General features: G+C 34.9%; 1 protein-coding gene across 15 annotated transcripts in view; it reads left to right on the top strand.

Moving 5' to 3' along the window:
• The window catches only part of LOC106867406 (tripartite motif-containing protein 2), a 147,303-nt gene that overhangs the window by 118,206 nt on the left and 7,279 nt on the right, over nucleotides 1-21,818 (top strand). For 2 of the 15 annotated variants that reach the window (XM_014912267.3, XM_089345516.1), the window contains exon 1: nucleotides 5,443-6,029. The exons of the other annotated variants lie outside the window; for them this stretch is intronic. In XM_014912267.3, coding sequence (XP_014767753.1) covers nucleotides 5,942-6,029 — 88 coding nt within the window. In that variant the 5' untranslated portion in view covers nucleotides 5,443-5,941. Of the gene's footprint in view, nucleotides 1-5,442; nucleotides 6,030-21,818 lie in introns of those variants that run through there. 15 annotated transcript variants of the gene reach the window in all.

Below are 21,818 nucleotides of genomic sequence, written 5' to 3'. Positions count from 1 at the left end.
TAAATCAGTGTGATGACCGTATCAGAATGGCTTTCTCATTTTTCTCCTACATTTGAGGCCTTATGGCTAGGTTGGCCACATGATTTGGATAGTGGATAACTGGCTCCCAAAGATGGTCCTCTTCAAGGAGATCAAGACTGGAAGTAGGCTTCATGGATGTCCAAAACTTTGTTTCCATGATCATCTCAAGTGATCTCTCATTTTATACAATATCCCTACCACCACCACTTAGCTGGAGCTCCTGGCTGTTAATTAGAAGGCATGGAAGTCCGTATGTGATGCTAGAGTAGAGTGCTTTGAAACCCAATGCAAGAGACTTCAACAAGAGAGGAGGAGACACTGTCATTAACCCTCTGCAGCTGTTGTTTCAGTGTCCTCAGTGCCATAGGATCTGCATCTCTCGTATTGCTCTTGTCAGCCACGTCTGCTCTCATGAGAAACAATATGCTGGAGGTAGAGGAGGATGAATGACTTGGATCAACACTGTCATCACCTTTGATGAGTTGTTATGAGCAAGCAAGTTTGTGGCTGATATTTGAAATCTTTTATAGACAACTTATTTTGTGACCAAATATGTATGCTATGGTGTTATCTCTATGTATTTTGGGTGTTCAAATCAACAGTAGAACTCTTGTTTCTCTGAGGAAGATAACTTTATTTTGCAGTTATTGACTGAAATATTGATTTCAAATTTTGGCATGAGGCCAACAATTTTGGGGAAGGATCTAAGTCAGTTACATTGACCCCAGTGCTCAACTCCAAAAGGATGAAAGGCAAAGTCAACCTCAGCAGAATTTGAACTCCGAACATAAAGATGGGTGAAATGCCACTAAGCATTTTTCTCAGCATCCTAACAATTCTGCCAGCTTGCCATCTTCATTGACTGAAATATTAAGAATAGTTACTAGAACTGAAAGCTATTTGCAACAGATAGTGAGAATGGCTATCTGTTTAAATGAAAGTATGTCTAAAAGAACCACTACAAGCAGTAATGGCACCAAGACAGTTCTCTGAGTGACTACACTCAGAATAAGTTTCCTGTGTGGAAACTCATTAGCTGCAACTGTCTGACTTCTACTGTTACAAAAATCATGCGACCACTTCCCTAATTTACCAGCTGTGCTAAGATCATGTAGTTTGTGATTAACTTTACTGAAGATCTTCATAAAATTTCAATAAAATCATATTCACATTTGAATGGTTGAGAATCTCTTTCAGTATCCAATCGTAATGCTGTATGAGTCGAGTGTCAGTTAATAAACAAACTATTTTCTTCTAAAGTTTGTTCCTCATTCATTTAATGTTACAGAAACTTGGTACTGAGCATTAGATGTATTAGGTACTGAGATTCATGAAACAATTTACTTTGTGTCTGTGTTGTGTGTGTATGTAAGGAGTGTTATTGATTCTAACTATTTGGGCACTGATATTGGCTTTAACTAATTTCTCATATAATTTAACAATTTGGCAACTTCTCCGTTTATTAATTTCAAGAGGTACCGGAAATATATAGAATAATTACTAATTGCTGTCTGTAATATCCACAAACAAACAAGCAGGAAAGACTACAGACATTGCTACTCTGTAATTAGACATGATACTTTTTTTAATCAATTGTTGTATGTCATTATCTTTTATAGTTATTGTTTTTATTTTGGATGCAATATATATATTTCAAAATTCTATTCTTGCAGTTGTTCTTCCTGTCATTATATTAATAGTTTATCTTATAAAAATGCCAAACGTTGATTTCCTCGAAATTCTGTAGTATTATTGTCCTTTTTTTAGTGTCTAATAAAACAAAGATATTTACTATAGCATATTATGAAATGTTTCATACATGTATGTTCAACTCATTCTAGCATTGATCATGAACAGTAACTGATGTTTGTTTGTTTGTATTTATATGTGTGTGTGTGTGTATTTATATGTTTGTGTTTATATTATAATGCATTTCCAGTGCTGTCATTATAAAATTTCCACATTTAAAAGTCACATCGAAATGTTAGTGCATGATTTCAAATACCACCAAAGATAGAATAACAATTTAAATAATTATTTCACACTGAAATTTGTTTATTATTCTAAAATATTCAGGTTTATTTGCTCTTTAAATTGGATTTAATTTTAACAGTGGTTGAATATATATAAAATATATAAAATTAACAGCTCACTTCATAGAGCAGAATACCAGAATATTTTAAAAGTGTAATCAAATTTAAATGTGAAACAATGAAAGAATAAATTATTTTCTATGGTATTTGCAACCATGTACCAACTTTTCAAAGATATGATTTTTTTTAAAAGGAGTAATTTTAGTATATTTAATCTCAAACAGCTTGTGCACAATGTTCATAGTCTGACTTCATTCAAGGATCTCCAAACAGCTACTTGATATGTCTGTACAAGACACCATGAAGCTTGCCAGAGAAGATTCCTCTTGGAAGATATTGCAAACTGAAAAAGTATCTTGAAAGATGCTTGCAGTCTTGTATTCTCTTAAAGATGGGGAGTCTTTGTGCTATTTATTTTCTGTGCCTGTTTACCATCCAACCCTCTGGAACTTTGTCATTATCACCAGGATAACATGACAGAAGACTAACTGCATCAAGCGTTACAATAGTAAAAAAAAAAAACAAGTGCTGTGCCTCATTGGAAACACTGTACAGTCCTTGGCTGGCAAATATCTTGAACAGTAAGGACTGGCAGCTCCAGTTTTCAGATGAGAGATTCTTCAGGCAACCAGCTATGACATCCAACAACCTGAAGAGTATGGCCATCAAAATTAATCACTGCTGGTTCTGGATAAAAGAGTGCTTATACCCAGATCAAACTAGTGGTGACATCTGACTCAAAAGGAAAAACTTTCTTTGATGCTTTTAATGGCACAAGCAAAACTTTTTTGACCAACCTAATTTTGGTAAAAAGTTTGTTCACTTGAGTAGATTGATATTGCAGTGATTTCATCTGGAAATGCTGTAGTTTGGCTCACAGATGGGACTGTTTATTCTGCTTTTAAACAACCACTCAACCTTATACATAATGTCTGTCCTGTGTGTAGCATTGGCAAAGATTCTGGAGCAGGCCAAGCTAAAAGTATGAGATGAGTGCACAATATCCCACAAACTTCCATTTGAAGCTTTTGATCATGTTAGAAGTTCTCAGAAGTAACACCAATATCATAGGTGGAGTTGCAGTCCTGCTCTGATGATTTCAAACAAACTGCCAGTCATCCAAAAAGGTATGCTAGTTGATGTTTTGAAAGCATGCCTCAAAGCAACCTGTTTTTGGAAATGACAGGAAAAAAAAAAAACTTCATCTTACAACCAACACAAAAGATGCACATAACAGAGATGTCTTGGCAGCTCAATTTGCAAGTTTTCTTTCACATGGGAAATATGGTTAGCTATCCACTGACACGACCGGAGATGACACAATACAAAAAAAATTGTAGAACAGTCATCAACATATTTCACAAAATGCTAAGAGTTTTTCCCAGCCTCTAATAGAGTTATAGAAACTGTGCCTTGCTTTTTGAATGTACCATTCTTGCTACTAAAGATGACTGTGTTCAAGCAAATAATACCAGCTCAATCCAGATGGAATAAGTTCATTCTGTAGTTGATGTTAACAATGCTGCCAACCATCCAATTTACAACTTCAGTTTCTAGTGACATTGTTTTTTTCTATGTCCATCAGCAAGTCTTAGGGATCTGTTGGGGTTGCTTAAGTTGAACAAGTCTAGGTTTCTTTCAGTCAGTTTTATGTTGCATGCTCATGTGTTGAGCTTGTAATAATTCGACCATGCGAACCAAAGGAGATGGCGACGTAGACGGAAAAGGCTCCTTTTTACCATGTCGCACAGTCGAACACAAAACTAAGATATATAAGATAGAAGGCTCCTCGTGAGAGATACGAGCCACAGTGCCAGTAAAAGAACTTAGGACAAACACAACCGTTAGATATATAATGAGAGTAAGTTTATTAACATAGTGAAACTGTTGTGTCTGTGAATGCGATATATATAAATAACACAGTAGATATGTCAGGCCTTCGTGTACAAGAGAATGTATACAACAATGTGAAGTAACGGACAGTCGTATAAGCAATAGTGTGTGTACAATATGTGAGAGCACAAGTGTGCTTGTGAATGAGAGGAAACACAGAACATAGAAAGAGTGTCTGTAACATAGGCTACAAGTCTCAAACACTGAGATAGAGAAATATCAGTTCGTATTAGAGTTACACAAGGAGATAGATTGTTCATACGCAGTTAGTTAATATGTGTGTTGAGCGTCGAATGCTGTGACCGTTTACCTGATACGGAATATTCTCGCTGGTTAGTTCTGACTGTTGCTTGTGGTGGAAACAATCCACTCAAAGAGTGTCGATATAAAACCGAGTGTGTTGATATTGGTGTGTACCTGGTGGTGAGGTTGCTGGCGCACGATATTGTGGTAGACAGTACATAGGTCGTGAAGCCGTCGGCGCTGGAACTGGCTGTAGTTGTAGCTGTGTTCTGTATGTGTGGTCAGCGACCAGACCTGTAAGAGATCTGGAATCGAAGACGACTACCGTCATTGGATCGGGCTTATTTATAGGCGAAATAGGGCTCACCGGAAACCCAGTAATAACTCTATCTCACGTGACTTATCCTAAGGCCACGATTGGACGTAATGCCCCCTTAGCAAGCAGAACATGGGGACAATTGCCGCGCAAATAAGAACCAATCAGGATGGTGGACAGAAAAGTCCAAGGCAGCCGAAAGCTAGAGGTTAGCAGCTTCGTTATCATTTATGATTGAATGCTCGAGAGAGAGGTTTCACTACAAGCTAAATAAACGTCTATTTATCAAAGCACCAATCAGTAAAATATGAACAAGTTGTCCACCCCAGAGCTCTCGTTGCGTAAAACACACTTGTTTTATGAGTTTGGAATACAAGAAACTATGTAAGGTAAAACGTAAGTTCTTAAGTTACAAAAGTGAAGCGGTCTCAAAAGCTTCACACATAGAAAACTGGAAAAATTCAACTTTAGACCTACATCTGCATTGCAATAAAAATATATGCAAATATAATTTCAAGCAAAAAGCTCTAGATTAAAACTTGCTAATTAAACATGAAAAGGGTTCACGTTTAAGGTATTCACAGTATGCCAAGCGCTTCTATTTGTGTGTGAAATAATGCAATTTTAAAAATTATATATATATTTATACATCTGGAATATATTAACATTGGCTACTTGTTTCTCTAGGATAGCTTAAGTAATGTAAGCACTTCTAATGAGAACTCAATATTGTTCGAAAATCGATTAAAGCTGTTCGTGTTTTTTTTTTAATCTAGAGAGAAATAGTTAAACTTGCCCTGTTTATATAGCTACCGCGTATTCTCCCCCTCCCCACCGCTGTGTGATTAAGAAATTCATGTAGCAATTTTGTGGTTTCGGGTTCAGTACTACTACGTAGCATGTCGAGCGAGTGTCTTCTACTATTGTCCCGAAGCGACCAGTGCTTCGTGTGTTAATTTGGAAAGCAAATACTGTACGCCCACCCACACACATGTGCGCGCCCCTTTGAGTTTGCCCACCCCACCCCACCGTTTGACGACCAGTATTGCTTCATGTCCCCGTAACTTAGCCATTTGGCAAAACACACCGATAGATAAGTATCAGACTTCAAAGAAATAAGTAATGGGAGCGATTTGATTGACTAAACCCTTCAAAATTGTGCCCCAGCAATCTAATGGCTTGTTTCAACACGAAAAAACATAAAAGAATATATATGTAACATCCTCGTTTTTTGTATGACAAACTTTGTGAACTACCTCATTTGACTAATATTGGGCGCGGTCTGAGTGCTGAACAGCCTGAGTTTAAATCTGCCACCAGGTTGTGAGAAAAACTATTTTTATATCAATTAAATAAAACTCGAACCGATGTCAACATGTCTTTCCAGCGTTACATGTCCTCGAAGCTGGGAACATTACGAAGAAGTCGCCGCAGTTCCTCTTCTCTCACGAGATGGAGCTCAGGTAGATAGATAATAACTTTCCTCGCAAACGTTCTCTCTAAATTTCTAAACTGTCTTTCCCTTGTGAACTTTAAAATGAGACTATCAGGTTTCCTAGTGTGACATTTTATCTGAGAATGTGACGGTTAGAAAACAATAGTTTTGTCATAACATAGAAACGTACTTAATTTTTCATATTTAAAACTCTTAAATATACAATTTGTTACACTAATATTATATATATATATATATATATATATATATATATATATATATATATATATAAGAGAGCGAGTTCACAAAAGTTTTCAAACAATTATTCAAATATATCTACAATTGATGTAAACCTCTCAATCTAACTTCAAAGTCTTCAATCACACTGGCTTATATACATGCGGTTATATAATTAACATTTTTTCTTTAAACTGTTTTGTTTTTATTCAGTTTATACCTAAACGTTACTGTAGTTCGTATATCAACATAGTAATATACACACGCACTTTGAAGTAAAAGAAAACAACTAGCTAAATATAACTTTATATGAAAGGGAAAAAAAATGATAATATAAATATAAATCATTTCTAGATTGTCTGGAGAAGATTTTAAATATGATTTTAGAATATTCAGTATCTTTTTTCTTTTTGTTTTTGTCCCCCCCCCCCACCACTCTGTTATTTTGAAGTTATAGATTATTACTGAAACTTAAATCATGTAATTTCCGATGTTATTTATTCAATGAATTTTTGTCTAGTTTTGATGATTAGTTTAAAACTCTCGTATTTAAAGTTTATTATGAAATTGTAATGGTAACTTAATCTTATGTTAAAATCTTTTGAAAAGTTTTGTTATATTCGAAATTCCCGTTTTGCCTTAGTCATTTATTGAAAATCCAATGAACAAGTTCTATGTAAAAGGTTCAATATCATTTGAATGTAATACTGTTACGTTTTTTCTTCGCCTTTTCTTCCACACGTAGAGTTTTGTATGAGTATTTTTAATTGTGTGTGATGTCTGTAGTTATGTGTTTGTGTGTGTTGTTTACACCACCTGTCCTCGTCTGTTGTTTTTTTCGTAAATTCTCCCATATATATATATATATATATATATGCTTGTGTGTTTATATGTATGTTTATGTAGAATTTAATTATCTTCTTCGACTTAATATCCTAAAGAAAATCTCTCATAACCAAGTGCTGATGCGTCCGAATAAATTACTTAAAGATTTAAGATTCAGTTAAATTGTTTTATCCCATTTACTTATTTATAAATATAAAAAACCTTGGAGTAAAATAAAATTGCGTGCGAAATACTTTGTACCTTGTTCATTTACTTTGTAAGTAAACTACTTCAGAACGTTTGCTGAACGTGTTACTACGAACGTGGCATTGATCTGCAATAAATCATGGATCAAGTTGAAAGTTTTGAAGAACGAAAGACTGATAACAGGAATTAAAAAGGATATGCTGAGAAAGAGAGGGTGGCAGTTTGTATTAGCAGGGCTTAATAATTTTTAGATGATCAATTTAGAAGATTTGTTTATATATAGCAAAGTAACTTCTACATGATTCTGCCCAGTATTTTATCACAAAATATTGAGAAACGGCTTTTAACACAGTTGTTATAGTAACCGTTTAATATTGTGAGATGACCTCATAATATTTAAAACTGGCAGCTGTTGTGCTTTCTTTTGTTGTATTTTCTTTATCTTATCGTTGTTTTGATCCAGTAGCTTTGACATATTTATTTATCTTTTTGTAACGACATGTTCGGACATTATTTGCTTGCAATTTGGAGCAAGTGATTAACAGTATTTCTAATGCATAAATGATGCCCATTTTCGCCCTGTTGACAGGAGCAATCAGCTGTTATCTCAACTCCTTCAACACTTACATCTCTCTTTCTCTCTTCTTTCACATACAAACATAAGTTCACTTATTAACATTTACTAACACGCTTCTACTACTTCCTTCATGTGTTTCTTCCCTCGTTTCTACTACTAACCTCTCCGTTCCTATGAACAAACAAATTATCTGGAAACGGAGGCGTACTCAGTGGGTGGCATTCCTCTACTTCTCAGTTCACGTCTAACTTTGCTCGTTTTTGTTCCCAACTTCACCCTCATGGTACTCCGTGCACACCGCTACTTACTTAAGACCAGATGCTATCACTGGTATCATTCCCTACACAACTATATATATATATATATACATACATATACATACATACATAATGTCCTGTTATTATTTTTATTGTATTTGTGTAACATTGTCCATTTTTTTCCATTCTTGCTTTTGTATACATTCGCTGCTTTCTTCTAAGGAATCTAACGCTCTTAGCTTGGATTTTCCTTGGGGCTGGCCAGATTGGAGCAATCTCAAGTATAATCAGCCGAAATTGCGATGATAATCTGGTACTCGACTGAAGAAAGAAAACTTCCAATGACCCATCCTTGCTTTCTTTGTATCGTCTATCTGGATGTGTTGTTTTCCCTTTTTTGTATCACCTACTGTCTAGATGTTTTGCATTCTTGTCCCATTTTGTATTTATATATATATATATATATATATATATATATATATATATATATATATATATATATATATATACACACACACGACGGGTTTCTTCCAGTTCTCCTCTACCGGATCCACTCAGAAGGCTTTAGTAGGCCCGAGGCTATAGTAGAAGTCACGTGGTGACTGAACCCAGACAGAACCATGTGGTTGGGAAACAAGCTTTTTTCCACACTGTCACACCTGAGCTTAGCCATCTTCTCATCTTCACTATTGTGTATCACTTCTGAAGTCTGTGGTAATCACTTTTCTTATGCCTTTCATCTACATAATAAGAAATGAGTATGGGGTTGATACGATCAACTAAAACTCTTGAAAGCTGTGCACCAACGTAACTGTAGTTCAACGACTAAGTAAAATAATGTCTAGGAGTAAGATATGATATTTGCAACTTAAACTGAATATTGTAAACATAAAAGTTAATAAAAAAATTATTGATCATAACAAAAACTCATGTCAGGCAATTAATCAAAGCTGTTGTTTAGTTGACCTCTCTCAGAGACCCAAAATGTAATATTGTCGTTGATATGTAGTCAAAAAGCTATGTAAACAAGGTTATATTTTTATGCAATTATTTTTAGTTTAGACGTTTGATACTGTATCTCCTGGCATAAAAGTTGACGTATAGTGTGTACGGTAAACATTCAAACATTATTACTATATTTCCAAATCCTTCTGCATTTCACAAGGAAATTTTGGTTTCCTGAAGTTGTCTTAGTGTATAAATCGATCTTCCTTTTTGGGGGCTGTAAATTCTTTTCTGAAAATTTGACTTCTGTGCTGGAAAATACAATAGATATTTCATTAGAATGTATGAACATTCTCTGCAAAGACATCCAGCATAAGTTTTCACTTTCTGAAGGTTTGAGCTAGAATAAAAGTTCAACTTTACGGTTGAAGGAGACAAGTCATAATTTGTCTTGTCAAAAAGCAATTTGATATATTGCAAAACATGAGTAATGTTAGAGCTGTTATGAGTGTAGGGTGTCAACTTGAATAAAAATAGTTGTAAATGCTTGAAAAAATTATCGTAAATTGCAATAGGTGTTTTATAGCCTTTAGTTACTTTTGAGTGGGTTTGTATATTACTGTATTTGTGTACAATACACAATTTTGTTTTACCAGGTTTTTAAACCTCAAAATTAGAGGTATGCACTGTACACAGGAACTAGCTTGATACAAAGGAAATTGCAGATTTTATTGTGTATGTGTGTATGAAGAATCTATTAGAGTAGATTCAAGCACTAATATATGATTTATAAAAAAGTGACAAATAAAAATCTGTAAATGTACAACCATCCAGATCGCTGAGTACCTTATTATTTTTTCTAATATATAATACGTGTACGTCACCTCCAAACCTAATATATATATATATATACACACACACATTCACACACACATACATACATGATATATCTTGTGTATACAATTATATGTAGAACTGGTATTGCTGAGTTAGCATCCAGTTATGCTTGGAACAGGAATGAGTGATATAAACTTGTGTTTATCATTATATATATATGTGTGTATCATCATCGTCATGTAACATCCGTTGTCCATGCTGGCATGGGTTGGACAGTTTGACCAAGTCTGGCAAGCTGAGGGGCTGCACCAGATTCTAGTCTGATTTGGCATGGTTTCTACAGCTGGATGCTGTTCAGAAATATATCAGTTGATTGATGGCTCAAATGATCTAGCTGAAGCTGCCATTAGATCTTTCATATGAACAAATGTTAACTGTTACTGTATTTTACTTAATCTGCCTAACTAGTGTAACAAGAAAAAGTCGGCATAATCTTCTGGAGCAGCATTTCTTTGGTTACATCTTCAAGAAGATGTGGCAAACGACGTCCTTTCTACCCCGACGCTCATAGTCTTATAGATGTTTTCGATCTAGTTTGGATTCTTTGCCATCAAATTTGAATTGTTTGCAATCAAATTTGATGGCAAAGAATCCAAACTAGATCGAAAACATCTATATATTTTTCAAAAATATCTTACAAAGGATCTTCATGCTGCAAGCAGCACATTTTGAATAAAGTTCCATTCCTTTGTCCACTTGGGATTGAATTTCATATCAGATTTGTTTGGCGCAGGTTTTGAGAATGCTAATCTATGTTGTCTTGCTGCCAAGGACCCACCCATTGTTCTATTGTATATCACATGACTAATAGGGTTTTGACTTCATTTGTATACACAACATGATTGGTTATACATTAAAAAAGTGGGCCTTGTTAAACCAAACCTTTTTTTTTTTACATGATTTAGAAGGGCCAAAAGGCAGTCTAACTCAAAGTGCTGCTGGCAGTACAAGGAACAAAGTGAAACAGAATAAAATATCATAAATGTGAAAGAATTTTTAAAGTGTAGGAATTTTTGGTAAAATATATGAATACATGAAGGGATTGTGAATACTGGAAATTCCCATATAATGCAGGAAGGTTGCAAGTGACAAACCTGTATGTATCAAAGAGATTTCTATGGTTTCAGATAGATATGTTCTTCTCTAAAACATGAGTTTTAAATAAATTTAGTTATTTTAAAAAATACCTTATTAATACATATGTCCTGGTTTTAGAATAGGTTTACTGTGTCCCTGCATATTATGAGGTAACTAAAAGGATTTGTGATTGAAAATAGGAGGGTTGATGGTGGACTGGTTACCTAACTGGTTTCAAGTGAATGGAGGAGTATTTGTACAGGTGTGCATGTCATAGTAAGAAAGAGGAAATAGAGAGGGTTCAGAAGATTTAATATGTAGTTATTTTACCTCATTATAATTAAAGGCATTCCAGACATCCAGGACTACATTATCCAATGTGCTCTATTTTTTCAATGGTGATTTTATAGGACTTGAGACAAATTTAGTTTCCATTTCTTATGTAGAGATTCCTTCATTGCCTCATTCATTGTGAAGTTGAAAGCAAAAATTGTGGAGTCTTTTTGAGTAAGGGTGCTGTTTGTAGAGCCAGCTTAATTGAGGAGTGTTGACAGGAGGATTCTACAAATACACTACTACAGGAAACAAACTAGCAAATAAAGTAATAGTAAATCAGCAGGGCTGTAAGATAATGGTTTAACCCTTTAGCATTCAGATTACTGTTAAATGTAATGCATATTTATTCACATTATTTTGAATTAAAGCAGGTATATTTGGGTTGGATATGGCTGGCTTAAATACTAAAAGATCATCATCGTTTAACGTCCGCTTTCCATGCTAGCATGGGTTGGACGATTTGACTGAGGACTGGCGAACCAGATGGCTGCACCAGGCTCCAATCTGATCTGGCTGAGTTTCTACAGCTGGATGCCCTTCCTAATGCCAACCACTCCAAGAGTGTAATGGGTGCTTTTACGTGCCACCTGCACGCGGGCCAGTCAGGCGGTACTGGCAATGGCCATGCTCAAGTGGTGTTTTTTATGTGCTACCTGCACAGGAGCCAGTCCAGCAGCACTGGCAACGACCTCACTCGAATGTTTTTTGATGCTCCACTGCCACAGGTGCCAGTCATCAAATTTGCAAATTTGATTTGATTTTGATTTCACTTACCTCAACAGGTCTTCGCAAGCAGAATTTAGTGTCCAATGAAGGAAAGGTGCACATAAGTGGGCTGGTTACATCCCTGGCATAGGCCACGAGTTATGGTCTCACTTGGCTTGCCGGGTCTTCTCAAGCACTGCATATTTCCAAAGGTCTCGGTCACTAGTCATTGCCTCGGTGAGGCCTAATGTTTGAAGGTTGTGCTTCACCACCTCATCCCATGTCTTCCTGGGTTTACCTCTTCCACAGGTTCCCTCAACCGCTAGGTTGTGGCACTTTTTCACACAGCTATCCTCATCCATTCTCACTGCATGAGCATACCAGTGCAGTCGTTTCTCTTGCACACCACAACTGATGCTTCTTAGGTCCAACTTTTCTCTTAAGGTACTTACACTCTGTTGAGTATGCACACTGACATTACACATCCAACGGAGCATACTGGCTTCATTCCTTGCAAGTTTATGCATGTCCTCAGCAGTCAAGGCCCATGTTTCACTGCCATGTAGCATGGCTGTTCGTACACAGTCTACCTTTTACTCTGAGTGAGAGGCCCTTTGTCACCAGCAGAGGTAAGAGCTCTCTGAACTTTGCCCAGGCTATTCTTATTCTAGCAGCTACACTTTCAGCGCACCCACCCCCGCTACTGACTTGGTCTCAAAGTAGTATATTTATGCTGTCAAAAATGATGACATTTTAAAAGAAATAAACTGAAACTGGTATTTAATAAATCATCGACTTGACATATATGCCATACATTTGGTGCAGACCTTGTTTCACAACATCTCACATATTGCTAGGCCAGCATTCCATACACATATAAATATCATTACATATCCTATATGCATATATTTCCTAAATGAGTTTCTGCATAAAATATATTACAGTTCTCATGTACTAGAGTATATATATATATATAAATATATATATATATAAATATATATATATATCTGCAATCCATAAGTAAGTATAAGTGTGGCTGTGTGGTAAGATGTTTGCTTCCCAACCATATGGTTCTGGTTTCAGTTCACCTGTGTGGTACCTTGAGCAAGTGTCCTCTATTGGGCTGACCAAAGCCTTGTGAATGAATTTGGTAGATAGAAACTGACAATGCCTGTTTTGTGTGTTTGTGTGATGAAGACAAGAAGTTCAAAAATTTTATACACTAACACCAGAGCACTGTTTCTAATCATAATCATCTTGTCTTTGGTGTGGGATTGTAGCCCTAATTTTAAATATGGCAAGAAGTTTATTAGACGATATTTACCATATCTGATGATATATAAGACACCCTTCCCCCGCCCTCCACCCCCAAAGTCTCTGGGTCCTATATGCAACGTTGGATCTCCCATTAGTTAATTTTTGTCCCTGATGCTCACTACTATATGCTAATTTTAATCCAAACAGTCTCTTCTACCTAGCCTCATTCAATAATAGTATATCTCTACTGAAAAACTAAAAATTATTGACTCTAACCGACAAAATGTAAATTGTAGTATAATGAAATTTTCCTACTTCACCAATACTAATTTGACTACTCTTTCATATCAAAAATAATCAAGATCCAAGGCGTTCTATGAAAGAAGATTTGTTAGAAGTAATTCTTTCAACCTCAAAAAGAAGGGTTATGTATCTTATTGAGTTTATTTCTTTGAAAGTGACCAATTGTTAAGTTGTTTTATGTACTCAATCATTTGGTTTTGATTTTGATGTCTTTTTGTTCATATCCTTTTAATTTATAGTCTTTTGATAAAAGCAGTTTTTTTTTTTAGTTTCACAAGTTTTGTCTTATACTTAAGTTTAACTTCTTTCATAAATAGTATAAAATAACCACAATGGTAGAACTATGGTCTTTAACCCTTTACTATTTAAACCAGCCATATCTGGCCAAATATTTTACCTGTTTTATGTTCAAACTGGCTGGTTCCAGCATCTCACACCTACTCTGCCATGTCATTCTAAAAACAAACAACCACATCATTGAAATCATTAATCATTAATTTTAAAAGATGTGAATAAATAAACATTGACAGAGTAATCTGAATACTAAAGGGTTAAAGATAAACTTTAATAGGTTAGGGTACTAGAATGTAGCATGGTAATTTGTATTGTGTATGTATGTTGGGTACTTTCAACATATATACGTAAGATTCATAGTTAGTCTATTTACAAACAGAAACCTCAGAGTTGGTAGCACCATGTATTTACATTATAATATAGTTGGTTGTACCATTAGGAGTTGGAACCAAAGTTTTTGTGTACATATACTACAGCCCTGGTTTTGAAGGTGATCGAATTAGGCACATCCTAAAATTTTACTTTGTTTCTGCTTTGTGTTTAGAATTAGAATCTTACTTTAACCCTTTTGATCCAAACCTGTCTCAGACTTCCCTTGTTTCTAAATAAAAATTCACTGTTTTCAAGTGATTAAATCAAAACTTTCCATCACAATTTCTTCTTACTAATCTATGTTCCAAACACCAGCAATAATAAAGTTATTTTGCTAAATTCTTCATTAATTTCAAAATTAATTGAAAGGAAAACAATGTATTTCAACAAAAATTTGGTAACAAAAGGGTTAAGTGTTGGTTAAAGATATAAAGTGTAAAATTCTTCAGAAATTCCATTGCTTAGTTCAGTTTGTAAATGACATGATAAAAATGAAGAGTTACCATTTGTGTTGTGCATGGCTTAACAGCATCCATTCAACAAATAAACATTTGATTAGTAATCAGATCCTACAGAGTTGACCACACTGCTATAATTGTCTAAATAAGGTAAAAGAAAAAACAATTCTAAGAAAATGAAATAAAATAGACAATGTTGGATGAAAATAGAATTTTGAATGCACTATAAAAAAAGAATCTGAATGACATCAAGTGTTTGACAAGGAGTTATAAATAGTTCTTTTATTTGATTGGCAGGGTAGGAACCACATAAGGGCAATAATAAACTATTAGAGCAAAAGAATGTTGGTAAAAGTTGAGTTGGAATTTTGAAGAGGTCATTTGAATGAACTAATTTTGGCAGGGAAAGTTTAGATCTGAGGTGAAAGTTAATGGTCGTGAAATTGCAGGTAGGATTTAGATGTTGATATATATATTTAGCATGGAAGTATGTGCTATTTTCACAGTCAGTGCAGTTAAAACTTTCTAATAGCATGAATGTCAGAAAGAATAAAATAGGTCTCCAGAAAATGTGATTTGTCTCCTCCCAACAAGAAATCCTACATGGAGAGCTTGCTAGCTTACAAGTGGTGTTTGAATCTGGGTCTGTTCCAAAAACATTTCTTTGCTTCTTCGTTTGTTTATATTTTATAATTACTATTTAAGTATAGCTGTCTTGTTCATTTAAATATTGTTGACAAAAAAAAAAAATTTTGTCTTAAAAAATTGTCCAATTTTTAGTTTCCTTCCCACCACTACCATTACTAACATCACCACCACCATTACCACACCACCACCACTACTACTACTATTATTACACTGTCATCATTATTTCTCACACTCGCGTAAGTTAAACATCATACTATTTTTTATACTGTTCTAACTTTCTCATTTTATTTTTGTTATTAATTTTGCTTCAGTTGTATGACTAAACTGAAACCTTTTGTTTGATTTTCTATTAATTTTTTCTGTACTAGTGTAGATAAACTTTCTTTTTTGTCAGATTTGGACATGTGCATATTTTAAAAGCATTTGTTATTATTTTGGTGAAAGTTGGCCTGATTGAGTAGACTGAAGACATTTCAGCTGTAACCATTCCATCTCGTTTTCAAATACAGTGTAACTTTAACTACATGAACACTCATCATTTTTCTTTGATGCTAATTTGGCCTATGAAAGGGATTTAGTCATTATCTCTAGCAGATTAAATGACCATATAAAAGCTTTGTTAGGGCTCATTTAGGAAGTGGTTTATATGGGTCGATGTTCTTTTTATTGGTAATCAACCACTATCAGAGTTTATTGCCAGGCAGAAAAATTACAACAGGTAATGGTCTATATGTGGCCCAGGGGTACAGTGCAGTGGTTGTTTATGTTAAGATCTACTTGATATTTTTTCCCTCCTATGTGTATTAGGCCAAGCAGTGTATTTAGGTTCTTGAGCAAAACACTTCATCTCATGTTGCTCCAGTCCACTCGGCTCTAAGTAACCTTGTGACAGACTGGTTCAGGGGAAATGTGATTTTGGTCACTTATATGGCTTGAAAACCGAGTAACCAGCCCTATGCGTCCTAGGATTCATGACAGTACTTACTTTATGTGCACTGAATTGACAAGTCTTTATTATAACAATCACTTTATCAACTATACAAATGTGTAGAAGCATGAATATCACATCATCTCGATTGGAGTAAATATTTTGGGATTAGTTATTGTTTCAATGCCAATTGCAAAGTGTCAAGGGAAAAGCAGGTCTTATGAGATTTGAGACTGATATTAGTTGGTAATCTTACAGATATTTGTAAGGTAGCAAGCTGGCAGAATCATTAGCATGTCAGATGAAATGCTTAGTTTGACTTTGCCTTTCATCCTTTCGGGGTTGATAAAATAAGTACCAGTGTACTTAGCCCCTCTCCCAAACCTGTTAACTTTAAGCCAATCTTACAGATATTTGTAGTCACTTGAATGAGTTTTAAATGTGTTCTTTATATTCATATAAGTATTGAAACTTCTTTCATTAGCCAACTTATATTTGCATTAGAAAAAAAAAAACCTGAATTACTAAGTCCTGTTCTAATTCTGTAAGTTGACTCTACTGTATTTTTATGTCATACAAGTTGAATTTTTCAGACCAAAATTTGGTCAAAAAATGTAGGACAACTTATACACCAAGACAACATTGGAGGACCAAAAGTTCTATGTGAAATGTAGTAAGATTTGAAAAGATAGTGATGATGTTTGAATGTTTACACTATATACTATCTTGTGACTTGTATGCAGAAAATATATAGTAATAATTACAATCTTGTGATAAATAAACGCAACTGTCTTTCATTGCAAATATTTTCATTTATCTACTAATAAACAAATACTCTTTCAAAATGTAATTTAGGCAATCTCCTATGGTTGGTCAGTGTCCATTTTATAGCAGTTACATAATTTATTTGATATTATCATCATCCTCGTCAATTTAATGTTCACTTTTTCATGGTTGCATAGTTTGGCTGGAGCTTATTCAGACAGATGTCTCAAGTGTCCTCTCTGTCTCCGACCTTCACTTGTTTCCAAGCAGGATAGTATTTCTCTGTGGCTGGACATGTATACGTGGAAAAGAGGAAATGAATGACAAAACTTGTTTAACAGTTATGCTTGTTTACACTTGTTTACAACTATCAAACGGTGCCAAAACAAGGAGAAACAAATACACACACATGGACATGCACACGCACGATGAACTTCTTTCAGTTTCTGTCTACCAAATCTACTCTCAAAGCATTGGTCAACCTGGAGCTATAGTAGAAACACTTGTCCAAGATACCATGCAGTGAAACTCTGTGTGTGTGTGGTAAAAAGTTTGCTTCCCAACCACATGGTTCTGGGTTCAGTCCCATTGCATGCACCTTGGGCAAGTGTCTTCCTTTACAGCTTTGGGCCAACCAAAGCTTTGTGAGTGGATTTGGTAGATGGAAACTAAAATCCCATTGTGTGTGTGTGTTTAATGTCTGTTTACAACCCTGTAATTTAACAGTTTGGTAAAAGTAACCAATAGAACAAGTACTAGGCCTAAAAAGAAAAATAAGCCCTGGGGTCTATTCATTTGACTAAAAATTCCTCAAGGTGGTGCCCCAGCATGATCACAGTCCAAAGACTGTAACAAGTAAAAGAAAAAACACATTTTTTAAAAAGCCTTTTGTAGACTGTTAATGTAAGTCTGTATTCTTCATTGTTAGTTCATTGAATATACAATAAAGACCACAAATGTCACAAAGATTCTATGCCATAGGGAGTTACGTGTCACCATAAACATTATAAAGAAAACTGTATAAAAAGGGGATTTGCTCATAACATCAATGCTCTCTTCTCTTTGCATATGGACTTGTCTAGATTTTCAAACTAAACTATCTTCGACAAAGTATATCATCACTTGTTTTCTGAAATCTTGGTATTATTTTCAGTTAATACACTGTTAGTAAGTTTGTTTGCTCTGCTGCACTGGGGCAACTAATAGAATTGATTTGCTTCTTGCAAGAGGTTGCATGAACATGACTAATGATAACTAATGAATGAGTATTATTAACCCTTTGTTGCCATATTTCTGTTGATATGCAGTGTTTTTATTTCAGTTAATTTTGAAAAAATTATGAATTTAGTAAAATAATTTAGTAATTATTAAATTGGTGTTTGAAACATAAATTAGCATGAAATTATGAGGGGAAGTTTTAATTTAGATCACTTTAACCCTTTAGCATTCAGATTATTCTGTCAAATGCAACATTTATTTATTCATTGTTTTGAATTAATCAAACATTATCTCATAGGTTTGAGGTTTTGATGATGTGATTGCTTATCTTTAGAATGACATTTTAGGTTAGTTGTGAGAGGTATGATCTGACTGGTTTGAACATAAAGCTAGTAGAATATTTGGGCAGGATATGGTCAGTTTAAATGCTAAGGGGTTAAAAGAGAAAGTTTGTATCATTGAACCAAGAGTGGTCTCAGGTGGCTTGGTATCAAAAGGGTTAATCCTCTAAAATATATATATGAAACTTTATTTAACGGCAGTGCTTCAGCATGGCCGCAGTCAAATGACTGAAACAAGTAAAAGAGTAACTTCAATTCTTAGTTATTCTGAAAACATGTAAACTGAAATAATAAAAATATAAATAATGCAACAAACCCTCTATCCATAAAATCACTAGCCTTGCCTCAAAACTTGAAACCATTATTATTACTATTATCTTAATACTATAAGGCTGGCACAGATGGTAACATACTGAACAGTAGATAATTTCATTGATTAATGACTAACTTCAAATCCTGCCAATCATCATCGACATTGCATTTTATCCTATTGTTGGTCTGTAGAAAATATTTACTATATTTAGTTCAACAGACTACAGCTGCTCCACCATATCATCATCGTGTGTGTGTGTGTGTGTGTGTGTATGCGTGTGACAATACAAATTATATTACATAGCAGAAATTTATACAGAGTCAGCATATCACCAACTGACTAGGGTACACCAAAACCCAAGTCACATGGTGAGCAGAGATGATGACAACAACAGGACTCTTTGCTTAGTATAGAGGATTTGGTTCCATTGAATTATGCTTTTCCTTTTAGACAATGATACTGTTAAATATTTTCAGGTTCCTACTTCTACAATACTTGCATTCCTTTAAAAATTTACCCTTTTGTTAGCATATTTCTCTTGAAATACACTGCCTTTATTGCAAATAATTTAGAAAATAAGGAAAAACTTATTAAAATAATTTGGTCATTATTAAGCTGGTGTTTTGAGCATAATTTAACATGAAATTTTGAAGGAAGGTTTTAATTTAGATCAGTTTAAAACAAGAAGTTTGTACCCTAGAACCAGGAGCAGTTTTACACAGGTTATCAAAGCATTAATTTCATTTTCTTTTTTAGGCCTAGTAACTTTCTACTTACTTATGCAGGAGTTAGAATAATGGCTAGTATTAGTGCTAAAATAATAAGTTGATCTTGTTTTTGTTAAACAGCTTAGCAGCATTTTATTGACTTCAGTCCAGAGTTGATTTCATTATGCTGTGCTTGTCTGCATTCCTGTTTATCTAGAACAGCCTGGGCTATCTTTTTTGAAAAGTGGGCTGCAAGAGACATGGCTCATCACCAGGCAGGCCACACTAATTTCATTAGAAAGTCCTCAGTTTGTTTAAGACTTATATCTGGCATTCCATCAGTTACAAGAATGAGGGTTCCGTTGATCCGATCAACCAAACAGCTTGCTTGTGAAATTAACGTGCAAGTGACTGAGCACTCCACAGACATGCTTACCTCTAACATAGTTCTCAGGGAGATTCAACGTGACACAGAAATGACAGAGCTGGCCCTTTGAAATACAGGTACTACTCATCTTTGACAGCTGAGTAGACTGGAGCAACTTGAAATAAAGTGTCTTGCTCAAGGACACAGTGTGTCACTGGGTATTGAACTCAAAACTTTACGATTGTGAGCTAAATACCCTAACCACTTAGCCATGCACCTTCAAATGACTATGACTGATCTAGAAGTAACTGACATATTACATAACCAAAGAGAGATATGTAGTTGATAGAGAAACTCTTTGATGTTGTCCTCCATACTAGCCTAGAGTAAGCACTGAGGTCTTGCCAGTAACAAGAAGAACAGAACTCCTGGCTGTTCTTTTTGTTTCTGTTGTTGTGAGTTGTGTTAAATTATTATTGATTACTATCAAGGGAACCTGATTGCCACAATTTTAGAACTCAGACTTTCTTCCTGCACAGCTCTACATTGTAAGTGGTTATGTTATTGAACACTTCTTGTAACCCCCTCAAGCTGTCATGTTCTTTCAATTTCAATCGCCATTCTTCTTCCTTGTGAAGATGTTTTGTATAGATCTTTTTTACTTGTTTCAGCCATATTGGACTGCAGCCATGCTGGAGCATTGTCTTGAGTGGTTTAGTTGAACAAATCAATCAGAGTGCTTATTTTTGAAGTCTAGTACTATTCTATCAGTCTCTTTTTGCTGAATTGCTAAGTTGGGGTCATAAAACAAACCAACATTGGTTGTCATGTGGAGGGAGAAACAAAAACATACATACATACACATACAATGGGCCTCCACACCATTTCCATCTACCAGATTTACTCACAAGGTATTGGTCAGCCTGGAACTAGGGTAAAAGACATTTGTCCAAGGTGTCATGCAGAGGGACTGAATCTAAACCATATGGTTGCAAAGTGAGCCTCTTAACCACACAGCCATGCCCCGCCTATATATATTTATATGTATGACTCAATGATTAATATCCATTGTCATCACAATGACATGTTATATAAAACAAGAAAAATTCGCAGAAGTCACTCAATAGCAGCTAAATTCCTCGAAAATTACATACACCCTACCATTAGTCTGTAGTCTCGAGTCAACCCACATTTCTACTTCTTCATGCAGGAGTTAGAATCAACATTAATATCAGTTCCTCCTGCTCATTTGAACACATTGGGCAGCAAATCAACACAACTGGTTTCTGTTAGCTGTAGTTTTCTCTACATCTGTCCATTTACTGTTGGCTTTTTTCATACCAGTTATGAATGTTCTGCATCTTGTAGTTTTCAGTTTTTTTTCCTTTGTTTTTCCCTCCAGTGGTATCTGTTTGAAAGCTGTTTTAGAATGGTATTGTTCTGGTAGATGGAGTATGTGACTTGCTAGTTTTAATCTTAGTTCTGTTGCGATTTTGTTAAGGGTTCTTCTGATGGCCCTCTTTAGAATGTCATTGGTTATGTGTCTTGCCAATATGTTCTCAGAATCCTTCTGTAGCAGGAGTTAGAATTGAACACATTAAACTATGTAGCCCTAGATCACACACTGGAATAGAATTTGGTTATATTCATTTCTAGAAAACCATTACTGATAAAATAAGACAGCTTGGTCAGAACTGACCTGGTGCTATGTAACAACAAAAACAACAACAGTAATGATCTGGAAATTTGAAATTTCCACTCTTTTATTAATTTTTTAATTTGT

The sequence above is a fragment of the Octopus bimaculoides genome, chromosome 2 (genome assembly GCF_046866305.1).
Source record: "Octopus bimaculoides isolate indiv1 chromosome 2, ASM4686630v1, whole genome shotgun sequence".
Classification (NCBI taxonomy): Eukaryota; Metazoa; Mollusca; class Cephalopoda; order Octopoda; family Octopodidae; genus Octopus; species Octopus bimaculoides.
This window is presented reverse-complemented; position numbering and strand designations above follow the sequence as displayed.